Raw genomic sequence first — 20,525 nt, 5'->3', positions numbered from 1 at the left:
CTACTTTACACTCTCTGACCCTGCAGTATGTAAAGGAAGCACGTTCAGAGAGGCTCTGGGTCCTGCCCTGGTCCTCTGTGTAGAAGGAGACGCACCGTGATGCTGACATTCACCCTTGACGTCTCAGGCACCTTAGGGATGAGGAAAAACGGTCAGAGCTCTTAAAGTATTACTCATAATGTTTCCTTAATAATTCAAAGGTTAAAATTACATCGTTTGTTCTCACTTCATCACCTTAATGGCTAACACTTACTCACCAGGCCTGAGTATGCGTCACACACAGTTCTAAGTACTTTATGTATTTTACCTTGTTCAGACCAGCCCTGGGAGGCAGGTAACGTCGTTATCTGCATCAGACTGATGAGAGTCAAGTGCAGGAGTCATGCGACTTGCTGAGGCCACACAGCCGGTTGGTGGGGGACCGGGAGCTGAGCGCAGGCGGCCAGGCCCCAGAGATGCGCTTGTCGCCAGTGCACGTGCCCCGCCTCCCCGCACCGGCTCAAGAAGCAGCGTCTAGCCTGCTCTGGCTGTGGCAGCGGAAGTCCAGGACACAAGGCACGTGACGACAAAAAAGTCTGACAACAAAAGCATGGACTTAAAACTACTTCTCTAAAGAGTAGAATGCCCCTTTCCAGAAACGCGTCCCAAGTAAACCCCCAAGCAGAGCCACTCCCCTTGGTGGGGCCCACCCACTGCCCTCTCTCTTGCCTCCGAGGTCCCTCCAAGACCACAGTGGAAACCGCAAGCCTGGAGCGGTGGGCGTCAGTGATGGGAAGTGTGAGGCTCCGAGCTCAGGCAGGCCCTGACCCCGGTGGCCAGCAGCGTCAGCGTGAGGACCCAACTGCATCATTTGAAAAACTCAAGGAAGAGAGGGTTTGGGGTTAATGGACTGTTCTCCGCATTACTGGAATAACATACTAAGCCCTGGGTAATGTATGAGAAAAGCCAGGGTCTCCCAGAAAAAAAGCAATGCGTAGTATTCGCTGAAGAAAAGATAGCTCTTCTCAAATCTGAATAAATACTGTAGCTTTCACCTCTTTATGTTTCATCTTCAGGTATTTCAGAAATCTGAACTAACACTACGCAGGCACATAGGAGAATTGCAGAGAGTAATTTGGACAAAGTGCTCTGATGCCTCGTTGTAGATGAAGCTTTGATGCTGAACGGAGGTGACTCCCAGGGCTCGTGGCTCAGGCCCTGCTGGTCCCTCCCAAGGTCAGGGTTTCCCCGTGCCCTCCCCTGCAGAGGCTGGAGATAGGTGGGCCCCAAGCCAGGCATTTACAACTGGCCTCCCGTTTACATTTCAGGGGGCAGGAAAAAGTGGGCTTCAGGCCAGACTAGTCTTCTGTTTGCATTTCCTGAGACAGGAGATAGATGGGTTCTAGGTTAGAAAGTTAAAATCAGCTTCCTGTTTGCTCTCCGAAATGGAAGTGACAACAGAAACAGTGTAAATAGCCAGACTTTGTCTCCTGTGGATGCCTGAAGATAACAGTCTTGGCAGGAACAGAGAGGGGCTAAACTTTGTTTGGGTAAAGGATCAAGAGGTCACATATTTCCCACCCTTGGGGCAAAGGAGACGCTGCACATGTGCAGAAAGCCTCCTTGGGGGTCAAAAAGGAGGGGGCACCACCCCATAATAGGTGATGCTAAGGCCATCCCATAGGCCTCTGGGCTGGAATCCATCTTGGAAAAAAGTTGTGCACACGTGTTAGGGAGGGTCCTAGGACAGGGCAGGTGCGGAGAAAGAAACCAGATAATTGGCCAGAGGTAAACAGAGACCGGGAAGAACTGCCCTGTATAAGTGACTTCACTGCCTCTTTACTGCGTTCCTCCTTATTAGGGAGGACGCCCACACCCTTTCTCTCCGGGTGTGCATCTCTGCCTTGTTTCTGTCTTAACTGAACAAACTGTTTCCCTGTGTGCTCTCCCACTTGCTGTGCTGTGTCTCTAATAATAAACTTTGTACCTGTTTTTACAGTTTTTGCCTCTGTGAGAAATGCATTTTTCACCGCGGGCAAGAGCCAGTGGGTGTGGTGGCTAGGATTCCTGGTTTTCATCCGGGCTCCCCAGGTTCAGTTCCTGGGCAGGGAACTAAGATCTCGCTTCAAACCACCACTCCCTGCTGCCTCTGCGAGATCACTGCCTCGCACAGGCACCGACGTCCTCCTGCTTCCGACCACAGCCTCTTCCACTTCATGAGGCAGCCGAATCATAGATGTAAGTGAGGCAGGGTGAATACATTTGGGTGACTTTGGAAAGTCACACAAATCAGTAATTTGTGCTTAAGACAGAAGCTTGAAAAATCCCTTTGTGAGAGATGGGTAGAATTTTGATGGCCCCCCAATTAAGAAATCTCTACTCCTCAGCAAAATAGCTGAAGGACAGATTATCACTTATGGATGCCAGTTTCCAGGTTAATTAAGGTTTTAGCCTGAAAGAAATCTAGGGAGGCTTCTGTGAGACTTTCTCAATGCAACCCATCCAGGTATATACACTCAGCCCTGGAGGACTGTGCTGATGGAGCCTGGATGGCACACTGCAGGTATAATGGAGAAGAACAAACCTGACTCCATATTGGACCTATTCCTTTAGCTCTAACCTTTGTGCTCTGTGCCCTGTGCTTAGTCACGCTGGCTCTGCACCTTTGTAAAAAGGAGTGCTGCCTATAGCCTGAAATATACAGGGTAGCCCATTCTCAAGGCTCTGACCTTTAAAGGTATAACACTTTCCATTCACATAGAGATAAAAAGTTGCAGAACAGAGAATAACCTTTGTCTTGTTGTGACCTGACCTACGTTACCTATGTGGACAGCTGCAAGAACAAAGGATTCTGACACCAAGAAGTTTGTAATAACGAAGCACACCGCCTCCCCTTTTAGTGTAAAAGCAGCCTGAATTCTAGCTGGGGTAAGATGGTTCTTTGGGACACTAGTCCACCGTCTCCTCTGTCTGCTGGCTTTCTGAATAAAGTTACTCTTCTCTGCCCCAACACCTCATCTCTCAATGTATTGGCCTGTCATGCCCCGAGCAGTATGAGCTTGGACTCGGTAACACTGGGAAGACAAAGACACAGGATTCCTCCTGGACAATCATCTCTAGGGAACTTAAGTTCCAGAGGATAACTGCCTCCACAGAAATGGACAGGATTTACCCCCAATGGAGGATGAAAATTTGGAGGGTGTAGCAAATATGGAAGGAATCAAAATAGTTGCAGTATGAACTGTGTTGGTAGCCCATAGATGTTAAAAGGATTTGCTTTTTAAGTAGCTTAAAATGTAAAGTTTTAAAAAAATGTAAAGCATTTGGAGGGCAGGTTCGATCATACGCCACAACAGCAAAGACATCCACAAGAAATAAATCAGGTGGAAATATTTCATCAACAGTCTAAGCATTTCCAATTTTGGATAAGAAAGCATAAATTACATTTCAGAGGAATAATGATCAGCTATTGATGCATAAAGCAAGCATGTGAATTATCTAACAACAACAGAAGTAATTAGAAATTTCCTAAATCAGAAATCTGTTTATACATTTACTTCTATCTTTTTCCCACCTTTCCACTCCTAGTTCCTGCTGGTTCCTAAGCTCCTGACACTGTTGCATATTTAACAGGAGTAGGAAAATGGACGGAATGAAGAAATGGGTCTGTGGGTTTCTGGATGGACCTTCAAACTTCAGTTTTATTTATTCCTTGGCCCTTTTCTCCAAGAAGTGGTACAATTAATTACATATCTACCCACGTTAGAGACTCACAGCAGGAGACAGAATGAGTGAAATGACTTTGCTCAGAGGGGTGTTAAGTTTGGCCAGGAAGTCTCCCTGACACTTATCACCAACTGCACAAACGGTCCAGACCAAAAGGCGCTGTAATAGGGTGGCCACACGCAAGAATGAAATGAATAAAAACAAGGATCATATTCGAGGGTCAAGACAGTCCTGATCTGAACACAAGCATGCGAGGAGATAAGCAGTGAGGAATAGAGAAGAAAACAATCCCTCTTAAGGAAACAAAACCAAATAGACAACAACTACACTACTACACTACTACACTATACTACTCAGAAAATTATAAATCTAGAAAAGAGAAGACACTGCTTCAGTGACCCTGGGACTCACTGCCACCTCACCATAGCCTCCCTCCTAACCCCACGCTCAACCCTAACTGCTTGTTATGCTGAACTTTCCACACAACTTTATTCCCTGATTGTGGGGTGGCTGTCCGTTTGTCCTTCCAAATTACTGTCGCCTTCTGGGGTGACCTCCTGGGCTCTAGGCTTTTAAAGGACAGGCCCTAAGTAAATACTTGAGGAAACAGCGTAGGACGGTCTTGGCAGTAATTAAGATCTATTTTGTTGAAGTGCTGCCTCTTCCTTGTATGTGATGCTGCTACTCAAGACAATACTTTGTGGTGGGGTGAGGATGATGAGGAACAGAAAGGCAGGGAGGACAGGAGGGGCGAACTTCCAATAGGAAGCTGATCGGTTCTGGTGACAACAGAAACACTGCACCAGGCCCTAAGCACTTCATGCATGTCAGCTGACTTACTTAAAAAACAATGCTGTGGTGTAGATATTACACCCATTTACAGAGGAGAAAACACAACTGAAACCCAGTGATCCATCTTGGAGTCTGGTACTAAGCCTGCACCATACTACCTTTCCGAGCTAGGGGCTAAGAAAACTCTGTGCTGCTTTGGGGCATTAAATTTTTTAAAATCAGTTTGAGATATCATTTACATACAATAAAATTCACCAATTTTAAGTGTGCCATAGATCAATTCTGACAAATGCATACAGTTGGGTAACTACTACCACAATCATAATAAGATTGCACTTCTGTTACTCCAAACCCTGTGGCCTTGGAACATTTGTATGTCAAATAACTGCTTCTTGGAATCCCACCTGGAAGTGAGCAAAACAGTGTCCAGACAAAAGCATGCTTTTCCCTTATTCTCAGAGGCAGGGATGGGGCAAGACATAGCTGAATGAGGTCTCTTTGACACTCCCATTTCACCACTGACTGTGAGACTGAGTGACCTCGTTCATTTATCAGAGAAGCAAATCTCTGTGGTATTACTGTTCACTGATTTAAACTTCACAGGTAATAAAAAGCACCACATGGGTGTTCTCACTTGTCCTAGTGCAGATACACTGCGGCTTTCAAGTCAAATAGATCTGGGTGTGAATGCTGCCTCTGCCACCACAGGTGGGGAAAGAACCTACCATCTTAGTTCCTGGGTTCTTCTTCTATGGAGTGGGAATGAAAGTTACCTTCTTCAAGAGCACAGTGCAATGCTTGGCCCATGTTAGCCCTCGAAATATTACAGCTCCAACAGAATACTCTGACAGTAGAATTAATAAGAGTTCAACAGTGTTACTGGACTCAAGATCAATATATAAAAACATAACTTCTTTACACCACCAATGATATACTTTAAAAAATCTCTTTCAAAATAGAAACAAAAATTATAAGTACGTAGAACTAAAGTCTGGTTTGCTTTTTTTAAAGTGCATGTCATGTATGGGGAATTTATTTAATGATTTAAAAAGAAATATAAGAAGACATTTACCATGTTCACGGGTGGAAAGATATGATAATATAAAGATAGCAATTACCTCTCCAAATTAATCTACAAATTCAATGCAATTCCATTAAAAATCCCAACGAGAGTTTCAAAACTTGACATTACAAATCAGTGGAGAAGGGAAGGACTATTTAAGGAATGATGTTGGGACAACTGGCCACTCGTATGAAAAAGGATAAATCAAGCCTCTATACCACATATCATATATAAAAATAAATTACAGGGTGGAGTCAAGATGGCGGTGTGGGAAGACGCAGACTTTGCATCTCTCCACAACTAGGGCACCTGCCCTGATGCCCGAGGAGATGAGGGGAACCCCCAAGCGAACCGGTAGGACGTGGAGGGACTGAGAGGGCAGGAGAAATGGAGGCTGGACAGGACCGGTGCCCCTGAGGGGTGGCTGAAAGGGGGCAGGGGTTCCCACACCTAGAGGGACCCTCGGAGGCTTGGATTGGGGGGATGCGGGCCCAGCGTTTCCCCTGCCCAGTTGGCCGGGGAAGTCTGCCTGGCTCTCAGGCCAGGTCCTACGCCCTCAGAGGTCCCCTCCGGGCTGGGTTGGTCCTGGGGACATAGAAGGGAGGCCGGGAGAGAACAGGAGAGGCAGGCGGGAGGGCCCTCCAGGACCAGAGGAGTGGGAGAGGATCACAGGGCGTTTGCTCTGCCCACTGGGGCCTGGGGAGCCTGCTAAGCTCCCAGGCCGATCTCCCACCCTCTAAAGCCCACTCCAGACCACGTGGGTCCTGGGGACATAGGAGGGAGGCCGGGGAGATCAGGAGAGGCAGGTGGGAGGGGCCCTCCAGGATGGGAGGAGCAGGAGAGGGGGCTGTTTGCCCTGCCCCTTTGAGCCCAGGAAGCCTGCTAGGCACCCAGGCGGGGTCCCCCGCCCACTGAGAGCAGGGGTGGGGGGCACACCTGAGTCCCTTATGTTCCAGTGAGTCTAAGCCCCACCCCCTACCCCCCACCTTTTCCAGCCCTGTGCGTCCTGAGCATAGGCCCCGCCCACTGCCCAAACCTCGCCCTTGCTTAGGCACCACCCTCCACAACCAAGGCCTTTTCCACCTTTTGTTTTTTTTCTCGTCCTCTTTTTCACTATTGTGGTTCTGTTTTACCTTCTGGTTGTTGCTTCATCTATATTTTAATTTTTATATTTTTTCTAACATAGCTGTTAGTTTCCTAGTCTAATTTTATTTTTTACATTGTTTTGTTTTGTTTTTTTGCCACCCGGTGCAGCTTGCAGGATCTTGGGTCATGAGCTGGGGGTTGGGCTGAAGCTCCTGGGGTGGGAGCTCCGAGTCTGAACCACTGAACTAACAGAGAACCTCAGACCCCAGGGAATATTCATCAGAGTGAGGTCTTCCGGAGATCCTCATCTTAGCACCAAGACCCAGCTCTACCAAACAGCTTACAAACTGCAGTGTTGGAAGCCTCAGGTCAAACAACCAGTAAGACAGGAACACAATCCCAGTCATAAAAAAAAGGAAAAAAAAAAATGAGATGGCAAAAAAATATGTCACAGATGAAGGAGCAAGGTAAAAACCTACAAGACCAAAAAAATAAAGAGGAAATAGGCAATCTACCTGAAAAAGAATTCAGAGTACTGATAATAAAGATGATCCAGAATCTCGGAAATAGAATGGAGGCACGGATTGAGAAAATACAAGAAATGTTTAACAAAGATCTAGAAGAACTAAAGAACAAACAAACAGAGATGAGCAATACAATCAGTGAAATGAAAAATACACTAGAAGGAATCAATAACAGAATAACTGAAGCAGAAGAACAAATAAGTGAGCTGGAAGACAAAATGGTGGAAATATCTGCTGAGGAGAAGAATAAAGAAAAAAGAATGAAAAGAATTGAAAACAATCTCAGAGACCACTGGGACAACACTAAATGCACTAACATTTGAATTATATGGGTCCCAGAAGAAGAAGAGAAAAAGAAAGGGTCTGAGAAAATATTTGAAGAGATTATAGTCGAAAACTTCCCTAACATGGGAAAGGAAATAGTCACCCAAGTCCAGGAAGCACAGAGAGTCCCATATAGGATAAACCCTAGGAGACACACACCAAGACACATATTAATCAAACTAACAAAAATTAAATTCAAAGAAAAAATATTAACAGCAGCAAGGGAAAAACAAAAAATAACATTTAAAGGAATCCCCATAAGGTTATCAGCTGATTTTTTAGTAGAAACTCTGAAGGCCAGAAGGCAGTGGCAGGATATACCTAAAATGATGAAAGAGAAAAACCTACAACCAAGATTACTCTACCCAGCAAGGATCTCATTCAGATTCGATGGAGAAATCAAAAGCTTTTCAGACAAGCAAAAGCTAAGACAATTCAGCACCACCAAACTAACAACAAATGCTAAAGAAACTTCTCTAGGCAGGAAACACAAGAGAAGAAAAAGACCCACAAAACCAAACCCAAAACAATTAAGAAAATGGTAATAGGAACATACATATTGATAATAACCTTGAATGTAAATGGATTAAATGCCCCAACCAAAAGACATAGACTGGCTGAATGGATACAAAAACAAGCCCATATATATGCTGTCTACAAGAGACCCACTTCAGACCTAGGGACACATACAAACTGAAAGTGAAGGGATGGAAAAAGATATTCCATGCAAATGAAAATCAAAAGAAAGCTGAAGTAGCAATACTCGTATCAGATAAAATAGACTTGAAAATAAAGACTGCTACAAGACATAAGGAAGGACACTACATAATGATCAAGGGATTAATCCAAGAAGAAGATATAACAACTATAAATGTTTATGCACCCAACTTAGGAGCACCTCAATACATAAGGCAAATGCTAACAACCATGAAAGGGGAAATCGACAGTAACACAATAATAGTAGGGGACTTTAACAACCCACTTACCCAACGGACAGATCATCCAAACAGAAAATAAATAAGGAAACACAAGCTTTAATGACACAATAGACCAGAGAGATTTAATTGATATTTATAGAACATTCCACCCAAGAGTGGCAGAATACACTTTCTTCTCAAGTGTACACAGACCATTCTCCAGGATAGATCACATCTTGGGTCACAAATCAAGCCTCAGTAAATTTAAGAAAATTGAAATCGTATCAAGCATCTTTTCTGACCACAGTGCCTATGAGATTGGAAATCAATTACAGTACGAAAAAAACTGTAAAAACCACAAACACATGGAGGCTAAACACTGCACTACTAAATAACCAAGAGATCACTGAAGAAATCGAACAAATAAAAAAATACATAGAAACAAATGACAACGAAAACACAATGACCCAAAACCTATGGGACACAGAAAAAACAGTTCTAAGAGAGAAGTTATATCAATTCAATCTCACCTCAGGAAATAAGAAAAATCTCAAATAAACAATCTAACCCTACACCTAAAGCAACTACAGAAAGAAGAACAAAGAAAACCCAAAGTTGGTAGAAGGAAAGAAATCATAAAGATCAGAGCAGAAATAAATGAAATAGAAATGAAGAAAACAATAGCAAAGATCAATAAAACTAAAAGCTGGTTCTTTGAGAAGATAAACAAAATTGATAAACCCTTAGCCAGACTCATTGAGAAAAAAAGGGAGAGGACTGAAATCAATAACATTAGAAATGAAAAAGGAGAAATCACAACTGACAGCACAGAAATAAAAAGGATTATAAGAGACTAGTACAAACAACTATATGCCATTAAAATGGACAACCACGAAGAAATGGACAAATTCTTGGAAAGGTACAATTTTCCAAGACGGAACCAGGAAGAATTAGAAAATATAAACAGACCTATCACAAGTAATGAAATTGAAACTGTAATTAAAAATCTTCCAACAAACAAAATTCCAGGACCAGATGGCTTCACAGGCAAATTCTATCAAACACTTAGAGAAGAGCTAACATTGATCCTTCTCAAACTCTTCCAAAAATTTCCAGAGGGAGAAACACTCCCAAATCCATTCTATGAAGCCATCATCACCCTGATACCAAAACCAGAAAAAGACATCACAAAAAGAAAATTATAGACCAATATCACTGATGAACATAGAAGCAAAAATCCTGAACAAAATACTAGCAAACAGAATCCAACAACATATTAAAAGGATAATACACCATGATCAAGTGGGATTTATCCCAGGGATGCAAGGATTCTTCAATATATGCAAATCAATCAATGTGATACACCATATCAACAAATTAAGGAATAAAAACCATATGATCATTTCAATAGATACAGAAAAAGCTTTTGACAAAATTCAACACCCATTTATGATAAAAACTCTCCAGAAATGGGCATAGAGGGAACCTACTTCAACATAATAAAAGCCATATATGACAAACCCACAGCAAACATCATACTCAATAGTGAAAAACTGAAAGCATTTCCACTAAGATCAGGAACAAGAGAAGGATGTTCATTCTCGCCACTCTTATTCAACATAGTTTTGGAAGTCCTAGCCATGGCAGTCAGAGAAGAAAAAGAAATAAAAGGAATACAAATTGGAAAAGAAGAAGTAAAACTCTCACTGTTTGCAGATGACATGATACTATACATAGAAAGTCCTAAAGATGCAACCAGAAAACTACTAGAAGTAATCAATGAATTTGGTAAGGTTTCAGGATACAAAATTAATGCACAGAAATCTCTGGCATTCCTATACACGAACAACAAAAAATCAGAAAGAGAAATTAAGGAAACAATCCCATTTACCATCATAACAAAAAGAAGAAAATACCTAGAAGTAAACCTACCTAAGGAGGCGAAAGACTGTACTCGGAAAACTATAGAACACTGATGAAAGAAATCAAAGATGACATAAACAAATGGAGAAATACACCATGTTCTTGGACTGGAAGAATCAATATTGTGAAAATGACTATACTACCCAAAGCAATCCCTATCAAACTACCAATGGCATTCTTCACACAATTAGAACAAAAAATTTTACAATTCGTAGGGAAACACAAAAGACTCCACATAGCCAAAGCAACCCTGAGAAAGAAAAATGGAGCTGGAAGAATCAGGCTCCCTGACTTCAAACTATACTACAAAGCTCTAGTAATCAAGACAGTATGGTACTGGTACAAAAACAGAAATATAGATCAACGGTATAGCATAAAAAGCCCAGAGATAAACCCACGCACATATGGTCACCTTATCTTTGATAAAGGAGGCAAGCATATACAGTGGAGAAAAGACAGCCTCTTCAATAAGTGGTGCTGGGAAAACTGGACAGGTACATGTAAAAGTATGAAATTAGAACACTCCCTAACACCACACACAAAAATAAACTCTATATGGATTAAAGACTTAAATGTAAGGCCAGACACTATAAAACTCTTAGAGGAAAACATAGGAAAAACACTCTTTGACATAAACCACAGCAAGATCTTTTTTGACCCACCTCCTAGAGAAATGGAAATAAAAACAAAAATAAACAAATGGGACCTAATGAAACTTAAAAGCTTTTGCACAGCAAAGGAAAACATAATCAAGACGAAAAGACAACCCTCAGAATGGGAGAAAATATTTGCAAATGAAACAATGGACAAAGGATTAATCTCCAAAATATATAAACAGCTCATGGAGCTCAATATCAAAAAAACAAACAACTCAATTAAAAAATGGGCAGAAGACCTAAATAGACATTTCACCAAAGAAGACATACAGATGGCCAAGAGGCACATGAAAAGACGCTCAACATCACTAATTATTAGAGAAATGCAAATCAAAACTACAAAGAGGTATCACCTCATGCCGGTCAGAATGGCCATCATCAAAAAAATCTACAAACAATAAATGCTAGAGAGGGTGTGGAGAAAAGGGAACCCTCTTGCACTGTTGGTGGGAAGGTAAATTGATACAGCCACTATGGAGAACAGTATGGAGGTTCCTTAAAAAACTAAAAATAGAACTACCATATGACCCAGCAATCCCACTACTGGATATATACCCTGAGAAAACCATCATTCAAAAAGAGACATGTACCACAATGTTCATTGCAGCACTATTTACAATAGCCAGGACATGGAAGCAACCTAAATGTCCATCGACAGATGAATGGATAAAGAAGATGTGGCACATATATACAACGGAATAGTACTCAGCCATAAAAAGAAACGAAATTGAGTTATTTGTAGTGAGGTGGATGGACCTAGAGTCTGTCCTACAGAGAGAAGTAAGTCAGAAAGAGAAAAACAAATACCGTATGCTAACACATATATATGGACTCTAAAAAAAAAAAAAAAGGTTCTGAAGAACCTATGGGCAGGACAGGAGTAAAGACTCAGACATAGAGAATGGACTTGAGGACATGGGGAGGGTGAGGGGTAAGCTGAGACGAAGTGAGAGAGTGGCACTGACAATATATACACTACCAAATGTAAAACAGATAGCTAGTGGGAAGCAGCAGCATAGCACAGGGCCATCGGCTTGGTGCTTTGTGACCACCTAGAGGGGTGGGATAGGGAGGGTGGGTGGGAGACGCAAGAGGGAGGGGATATGGGGATATATGTATATGTATAGCTGATTCACTTTGTTATACGGCAGCAACTAACAACAACATAAAGCAATTATACTCCAATAAAGATGTTAAAAAAAATAGTACATTAAAAAAAAAATCATGGTGAATAATATTTGATTTTTTTAACCAATAAAGAAGTCAATATAAGGTTTTTCATGGAAGTTAATGTAAGAATTGGAAAAATAAATTCTTTATAAACTAATAAAAACAGGCTAACTGGACAACAAATCAATGCTAATTAAAATAAGGTGGTTCCACCGCAGGCTGTTAGATTAACAAAGAAGTCTGGCAATACCATGTATGTCAAGTATATAGGAAGAAAAACTCTCAAGTACAGCTGGTGGGAGTATAACTTTGTATAATCACTTTGGAGGGCATTTGGCAATATTTAATATAATTAAAGATGCACATACCCTACCTCCCAGCATTTCCACTTCTAGATGTATACCCTGAAGAAATTATCATGAATGTCTACAATGAGACATGTTCAGGGTGCATACCACATCATTTTCTTCAATAGCAAAATAAATGTACCAAATGTAGGAGAAGGGATGAATGAATAATGATATGTGTGTGTAATAAAAAATATATCATCGTTAAACACAAATAAAACATTATGTGTTTTATAGCGTGTGTATTATAAATATTTAAATAACATATATCATATAATACTGCACTACAGGTAAAATGAATGAGCCAGTCTACATTTATAAACAAAGAAAAACTCAGATAACATAATGTTGAGAGAAAACACACGTTGCAGAAGAATGTCTGTAACATGATACCCATGTAAATGCTAAACACAATATTCTGTTTTATAGAAACATACATATACCTATGTTTTATATTTTTAAAATATATTTTATAGAAATACACACGTATGCATATATATAATAAGAGTATAAAAATATGGATGGAAAGGACAGCTTCAGAAGAGTGGTTCACCCATTGGGAAGGAGAGAAGAAAATAGAATCAAAAAGGGAATAAAAAAGGAGCCTTAATTCTCTGTCAGGATTTATTTCTTAATAAAAACAGATATGAAGTAAATATGGTTTTTAACATTCACTGTATCTGGAGAGTAGCTATAACGTGTTTCATCACTGGCACTAGATATATTTCCCTCTGTACTGTTCCTGTTTAAAATATTTCATAATTAGAAAAATCATGTTTAGGGACTTCCCTGGTGGTCCAGTGGTTAAGAATCCGCCTGCCAATGCAGGGGACATGGGTTTGATCCCTGGCCCGGGAAGATCCCACATGCCACAGGGCAACTAAGCCCACGTGCCACAACTACTGAGCCTGAACTCTAGAGCCGCGAGCAGCAACTACTGAGCCCGTGAGCCACAACTACTGAAGCCCATGTGCCTAGAGCCCGTGCTCCACAACAAGAGAAGCCGCTGCAATGAGAAGCCTGTGCACTGCAACTAGAGAAAACTCACGGGCAGCAATGAAGACCCAGTACAGCCAAAAAAAAAAAAAGAAAGAAAGAAAGAAAAGAAAAATCATGTTTAAATGAGGAGAGAAAATCCTCCATAGTGTGGCTGGGCCTCATCTAATCAGTTAAAAGCCTTCACAAGACAAAGACTGACCTTCCCTGAGCAAGAAGGAATCTGCCAGGGGGCGGACAGCCTCTGGATCTGAGCCACCAATCTGGCCATTCTCCCTCTGGCTGACCTGCCCAGCAGGTTTTGGACCCACCAAGCCTGGGCTAGAGATGGGGGGGTCTCTGCTTCTCTCTGCCACCACGCTGAGTGGTGGCTGGCACTCCCTCAGCTTCTGTGCCTGGTCTTCCTCTCTTACCATCTTCCCAACTCACCCCTGGAAAGTCTCATCCCCTCCATGCTTTTAATTATGGGCTAACGATCCAATCTATTATCTCCAGTGTTGACCCATTAATCTGATTGCCAAATCGATACTTTCACACAACGGCCCCAAAGAACATTCAAACTCATCATATCCCAAACCAGTGCACAGTCCCCTCCCCTAAGTCCCCGCATCCTCCTGGGTTCCTGTCTCACCAACAGCGTGCAGCTCCTACCCACCCCACAAGCCAGAGGCCCAGCAGCCCTCACTTCCCTGGTCTCCTCCTACCCACCCCCATCCTTACCCAAAGCTAATTAAGAGAAAGGGGTGAAATAGAAACTTCTGTGGGGTGGAAGATTAGGTGGCCAAAACAGTAATTTAGGAAGGGTGATTAACGGAGTGCATGACAATGAATGGAATATGGCAAACCAATAAAGAAGAGCTTCCATGCCGCTATTTCAAAACAGGCTTCCTGATAAATAAATTATATCTCAAAAAGATAAGATGTGGGCTTCCCTGGTGGCACAGTGGTTGAGAATCTGCCTGCCAGTGCAAGGGACATGGGTTCGAGCCCTGGTCTGGGAAGGTCCCACGTGCCGCGGAGCAACTAGACCCGTGAGCCACACCTACTGAGCCTGCGCGTCTGGAGCTTGTGCCCGGCAACAAGAGAGGCCGCGACAGTGAGAGGCCCGCGCACCGCGATGAAGAGTGGCCCCCGCTTGCCACAACTAGAGAAAGCCCTCGCACAGAAACGAAGACCCAACACAGCCAAAAATAATAAATAAATAAATAAAAATTAAAAAAAAAAGATAAGATGTGATCCATCTTCTCTTTGTGATAGAAATGTGAAATTTTGTCTTCTTAAAACTGAAGAAAATGATTTACATTGACTGGCTGTGTATTTATTTATTATTACCTTATTATATTGTATTATATTATTTGCTTTGCTTATAACTATGATAAATGTTTGTATAAATGAAAATAAATCAATAACAATTAATAAATTATACGTAAAACTCAAGAGTCTTATTTTTTAACCAAAGCCTCAACTAGATTTTTAGTCCGACTGTGTCTTCCTAGCTCGTAGCAACTGTTTCAAACAGATCTGCCCGTTGAAGTATCAGGATTTTTAATAACACCAACACTTTTAATTTCTCACACCCTGCTGTTAAAAAAGCTACCACTCTTTTAATCAGGGATGACAGCATCTTCTGCCCAGTGACACAGAAGTTACAAAGTGGCTGATTTCCTCACTGCTTATCTTAAAAAGGAAAAAAAACAGGCAATGTGGGGCAGCGGAGTTGACCATGACAGACGGGTCTCTGACCATGTTCTTTCTATTCATCTTTTGACGCTGTTGTCACTCTTTCCCCCAGTGTCTTCAGAGCAGAATGGAAAGGAAGGACCTGGTCCTGGGAGGGCTGGGCTGGGGGGCTCCTCTGGGGATGGACAATTACAAAACCTAAATCGCCAAAGAACATGCACTTTCAAGCAAAACTAGGCTGCTGTGCTGTACCTGTAAAGGCAGCCCTTTGGCAACAAGCCTACCGCAGATAACGTGGTTTTTTTTAGAGGAGTTTGCTATGCTGTGTGTTTGGGAGCTTGTTTTTGTGGCTTTATTTATGTGCGAGACGATCCTACTGAAAAGAGAGTAGCCTTAAACATAACTCAAACCGAGATACCCGTTAGGACAAGTGTGCTCCATGAGAGGGCGTGATCTCTGTCTTAAAGCTTTTGTTGGGACTTCCCTGCTGGTCCAGCGGTTAACCCTCCGCGCTTCCACTGCAAGGGGCACGGGTTCAATCCCTGATCGGGGAACTAAGATCCGGCGTGCCGCACCGTGCAACCAAAAAAAAAAAAAAAAGCTTTTGCTGTCCACGGAACCAGTGAGTCCAACCCAACCACAGGCCTCGTGGAAGCCAGTCGAGGCAGGAAGCCACCTCCTTTTCTTGAAGTTCAAGAAATGGAGAGGTCGGTGAGGCGGGCGCTGGGTAAACAGACGGCTTGAATGAGCCTAGCTTCGAGGGTCGAATGAAGACGTGCTTTACGAGCTGACCTCTGCTCAGCCCCCAACAGACCCACTTCGCAGCCTTAACCACACGGATCAGCTTTTAAGTTGAAGATCACAAAGTCCCACCCCTTCACTTAACAGATGAGGAAAGCGAGGCTCAGATAAACGGACTCGCTGCGGAGAACGATGATCTGCTCAAGGTCACTCAGCCCGTGACCTTCCGACCACGCACAGAGGCCACACCGGCCCCTCCCTGGGTGGGGGGTGGATGACAGCGCTGCCATCTGGGGGGTGTCCCAAGGGGCCTGCCTTCCCTCCACCCCGTGGTGTCCGTCTGGGGTGATGAACCACCCTCCGTGCTGGCAGCCACTGTGGCGTGCGCCTCTGGTCGTGAGACTGCAGCTCCCTGAGAAAGCCGGGGAAAGCCGCTCTGCGAGGACAAGGTCAGAGCCTCTTCGGGGGCAGCTCAGGTGAAAGGCAGCCCTGACCCCGCGCGCCTGGAGGCCGAGCCGGCTCACCCACCGCCAGGGGCGGAGCCGTGCACTCACCGTGGAACCATGGCGCGACGCTGTCCGAGGCGCCCAGGTAGCCGGCCCGCAGCGGGAGCTGCTCCTCCCGGAACCAGCGCACGATGTCCCCCTGGGCCGAGCGGGACGCCGGCCTCGCCGCTGCCTGGTTTCTGACATTCATGAAGGGTTTCAAGTTAGATTCAACTGGTTGGAAAATAATGCTTTCAAAAGTCACACACGCACGCGGAGAATATAACACGTCTGAAGACCTGGCCTCGAAGCTGAGCTCACGGGGCGCGACCCTGCGCACGGCTGTCACACGGTTCCTCCAGGGCAGGGAAGAGAAGGGAGCAGATCTGTCACCTGCCCTTCCAGTCCTGCAGGCTAGCCATGAGCTGCTGCTGTGCCGACACACAGATTTTAATTCATTTTTAATATGAATGAGAAGCTCCATTAATTAAAATTTGACAAAATGAGCATTAATAAGTGAAATACACCCCCAGCCATATTTTCCTGGAGAGCATGTACTTGCAAAAGGAGGAAACCAGATGCAATAGAATAAACTTTCTCCCTAACACTTCCATCACTCAATTTCCTCATCTTTCTGTTTCCACTGACCTCTCTGACTTGCTTCCTTCTCTCCCATACTTTGAAGAGTTCTGCTAAAAGGCAGTCTCAGAAATAAAAAGTAAAAGAAAGAGAAGTGTTTGAAGATAGCTTAAGAGAAAGATACAGGCAGCAGAATGGTTTTGAAATAAATTCAGTAGCAGAACTTAAGTCAATTTCCACTACAAAAACTAATACTGCAGTGTAACAAATGTATTCCCAAGTTCTAGGCCCACAAATTCTGAGCAGAATTCAATGTAAAAACAACAACGAGTTTGGATGAGCTACCGGAATATCCTGCCATGTAAATCATCTTCTTTATGCTTTTTATGGTAACACATGCTACCAGGAGTTACTTGTGACATACATGTCAGATGTCCATATATATACACGTGATGTATATGCATGTACATACGTACATAGCATTTTGGAGAAAACAGCTTATAATACTTGACTTTCCAAGGGAGCAGACACTGCACACACATGAGATTACATGTTAAGTTCTCCTCCCGGCCTTCAGATTAGGTTCTTTTCTTCGGGAAATCGTTGGAGGTCAAGCAGAAACTCCAAGGACAGCCTGTGTCTGTCTTTCCCTGGGCTGGCTCCTAGCTGACCTCGGTCATCACTGTTTGAAGTCCCAGCCCTGAAACCATCCGGTCTGGCCACCTCACAAAAAGCACTTCATGCAAGTGGCTTAAGTTGGAAAAAATGAGCTACTGGAGCTTAAAACATCGTCTTAAAACCCTCATTAAAAGGCACCTTCATTGCTGTCAGTCACATAAGCTGTGCTCTAAAAATACTGTGGACGCGGGTGTATGACAAGCCGTATTCCACCCTTGGAGGAGCCTGGAGAGGCACATAGCCTGCGGGGACCTGCGGCCCGACACAGTGACAGGCTCGGGTGTGGGAGGCGCCTGCACAGGAGCTCACACTCCATGCCCCAGTCACAACGTTGAAGGGCCTCTCTTGTTGTCATAAGGAAAAGATCGTTCCCCAAACTGTCACTCTGTAGAACATAGTCAGTTAGTGCTGGTCCCTAAGTCCCCAGATGGAACCTTTCAACTGAGTAAGTACAATCATAGCAGAGGAAATGGTCCACCTCCTGCTTCCTCTGAGGACATAATCCCCATCAGGAAAAAGCCCTGAAGATAACTACTGACCCACACAAAAGGAGATCTTTGTTTTTTATTTTTCCATACTCCTGACAGAGAAGCATTTTTAGTTTTTATTTCAGAGGAAAAGGCTTTAGACAGTTGTGTTTCATTAAATCAATATTTGATTTCTCTTGGTTATTTTAAATATCATCTTCCTACACACCAGAATATGAAAAACTCATATAATAGCAATAACCAGGAGAAAATAATTTTATAATTAGTGAACATAAGGGATGGGGGTTTCTGCTGTGATATCGCTGCATTTTTCTTTTTTCTTTTAACATCTTTATTGGCGTATAATTGCTTTACAATGTTGTTTTAGTTTCTGCTGTATAACAAAGTAAATCAGCTATATGTATACATATATCCCCGTATCCCCTCCCTCTTGCGTCTCCCTCCCACCCTCCCTATCCCACCCCTCTAGGTGGACACAAAGCACCGAGCTGATCGCCCTGTGCTAGGCGGCTGCTTCCCACTAGCTAGCTATTTTACATTTGGTAGTGTATATATGTCCATGCCACTCTCTCACTTCGTCCCAGCTTACCCTTCCCTCTCCCCGTGTCCTCAAGTCCACTCTCTACGTCTGCATCTTTATTCCTGTCCTGCCCATAGGTTCTTCAGAACCATTTTTTTTTTTTAGATTCTATATATGTGTGTTAGCATACGGTATTTGCTTTTCTCTTTCTGACTTACTTCACTCTGTATGACAGATTCTAGGTCCATCCACCTCACTACAAATAACTCAATTTTGTTTCTTTTTATGGCTGAGTAATATTCCATTGTATATATGTGCCACATCTTCTTTACCCATTCATCTGCTGATGGACACTTAGGTTGCTTCCATGTCCTGGTTATTGTAAATAGTGCTGCAATGAACATTGTGGTACATGTCTCTTTTTGAATGATGGTTTTCTCAGGGTATATGCCCAGGAGTGGGATTGCTGGGTCGTATGGTAGTTTTATTTTTAGTTTTTTAAGGAACCTCCATACTGTTCTCCATAGTGGCTGTATCAATTTACCTTCCCACCAACAGTGCAAGAGGGTTCCCTTTTTTCCACACCCTCTCTAGCGTTTATTGTTTGTAGATTTTTTGATGATTGCCATTCTGACCAGTGTGAGGTGATACCTCTTTGTAATTTTGATTTGCATTTCTTTAATGATTAGTGATGTTGAGCATCCTTTCATGTGTTTGTTGGCAATCCATATATCTTCTTTGGAGAAATGTCTATTTAGGTCCTCTGCCCATTTTTGGATTGGGTTGTTTGCTTTTTTGATATTGAGCTGCATGAGCTGCTTGTATATTTTAGAGATTAATCCTTTGTCAGTTGCTTCATTTGCAAATATTTTCTCCCATTCTGAGGGTTGTCTTTTCATCTTGTTTATGGTTTCCTTTGCTGTGCAAAAGCTTTTAAGTTTCATTAGGTCCCATTTGTTTATTTTTGTTTTTATTTCCATTTCTCTAGGAGGTGGGTCAAAAAGGATCTTGCTGTGATTTATGCCATAGAGTGTTCTGCCTATGTTTTCCTCTAAGAGTTTGATAGTGTCTGGCCTTACATTTAGGTCTTTAATCCATCTGGAGTTTATTTTTGTGTATGGTGTTAGGGAGTGTTCTAATTTCATTCTTTTACATGTACCTGTCCAGTTTTCCCAGCACCACCTGTTGAAAAGGCTGTCTTTTCTCCATTGTATATTCTTGCTTCCTTTATCAAAGATAAGGTGACCATATGTGCATGGGTTTATCTCTGGGCTTTCTATCCTGTTCCATTGATCTATATTTCTGTTTTTGTGCCAGTACCATACTGTCTTGATTACTGTAGCTTTGTAGTATAGTCTGAAGTCAGGGAGCCTGATTCCTCCAGCTCCATTTTCCTTTCTCAAGATTGCTTTAGCTATTCGGGGTCTTTTGTGTTTCCATACAAATTGTGAAATTTTTTGTTCTAGTTCTGTGAAAAATGCCATTGGTGGTTTGATAGGGATTGCATTAAATCTGTAGGTTTCTTTGAGTAGTATAGTCATTTTCACAATGTTGATTCTTCCAATTCAAGAACATGGTATATCTCTCCATCTATTTGTATCATCTTTAATTTCTTTCATCAGTGTCTTATAGTTTTCTGCATACAGGTCTTTTGTCTGCTTAGGTAGGTTTACTCCTAGGTATTTTATGCTTTTTGTTGCAATGGTAAATGGGAGTGTTTCCTTAATTTCTCTTTCAGATTTTTCATCATTAGTGTATAGGAATGCAAGAGATTTCTGTGCATTAATTTTGTATCCTGCTACTTTACCAAATTCATTGATTAGCTCTAGTAGTTTTCCGGTAGCATCTTTA

The 20,525-nt window shown here is 42.7% G+C and overlaps 1 protein-coding gene across 2 annotated transcripts in view; it reads right to left on the bottom strand.

Annotated features, from left to right (window-relative positions):
* Positions 1 to 20,525, bottom strand: part of SH2D4A (SH2 domain containing 4A) — a 71,050-nt gene that overhangs the window by 6,318 nt on the left and 44,207 nt on the right. The window contains exons 8-9 of one of the 2 annotated variants that reach the window (XR_009698830.1): positions 16,479 to 16,609; positions 308 to 575 (exon numbers count right to left, since the gene is read on the bottom strand). Coding sequence is in view for 1 of the 2 variants with exons in the window: in XM_061177607.1 (XP_061033590.1) it covers positions 16,479 to 16,609 (131 nt within the window). In the remaining variant the exon portion in view is untranslated. The remainder of the gene's footprint in view (positions 1 to 307; positions 576 to 16,478; positions 16,610 to 20,525) is intronic. The other variant, XM_061177607.1, reaches the window with a different exon arrangement.

Source organism: Eubalaena glacialis, chromosome 20 (genome assembly GCF_028564815.1).
Source record: "Eubalaena glacialis isolate mEubGla1 chromosome 20, mEubGla1.1.hap2.+ XY, whole genome shotgun sequence".
Lineage (NCBI taxonomy): Eukaryota > Metazoa > Chordata > Mammalia > Artiodactyla > Balaenidae > Eubalaena > Eubalaena glacialis.
The sequence above is the reverse complement of the archived record's forward strand: the minus strand, read 5'-3'. Positions and strand labels throughout refer to the sequence as shown.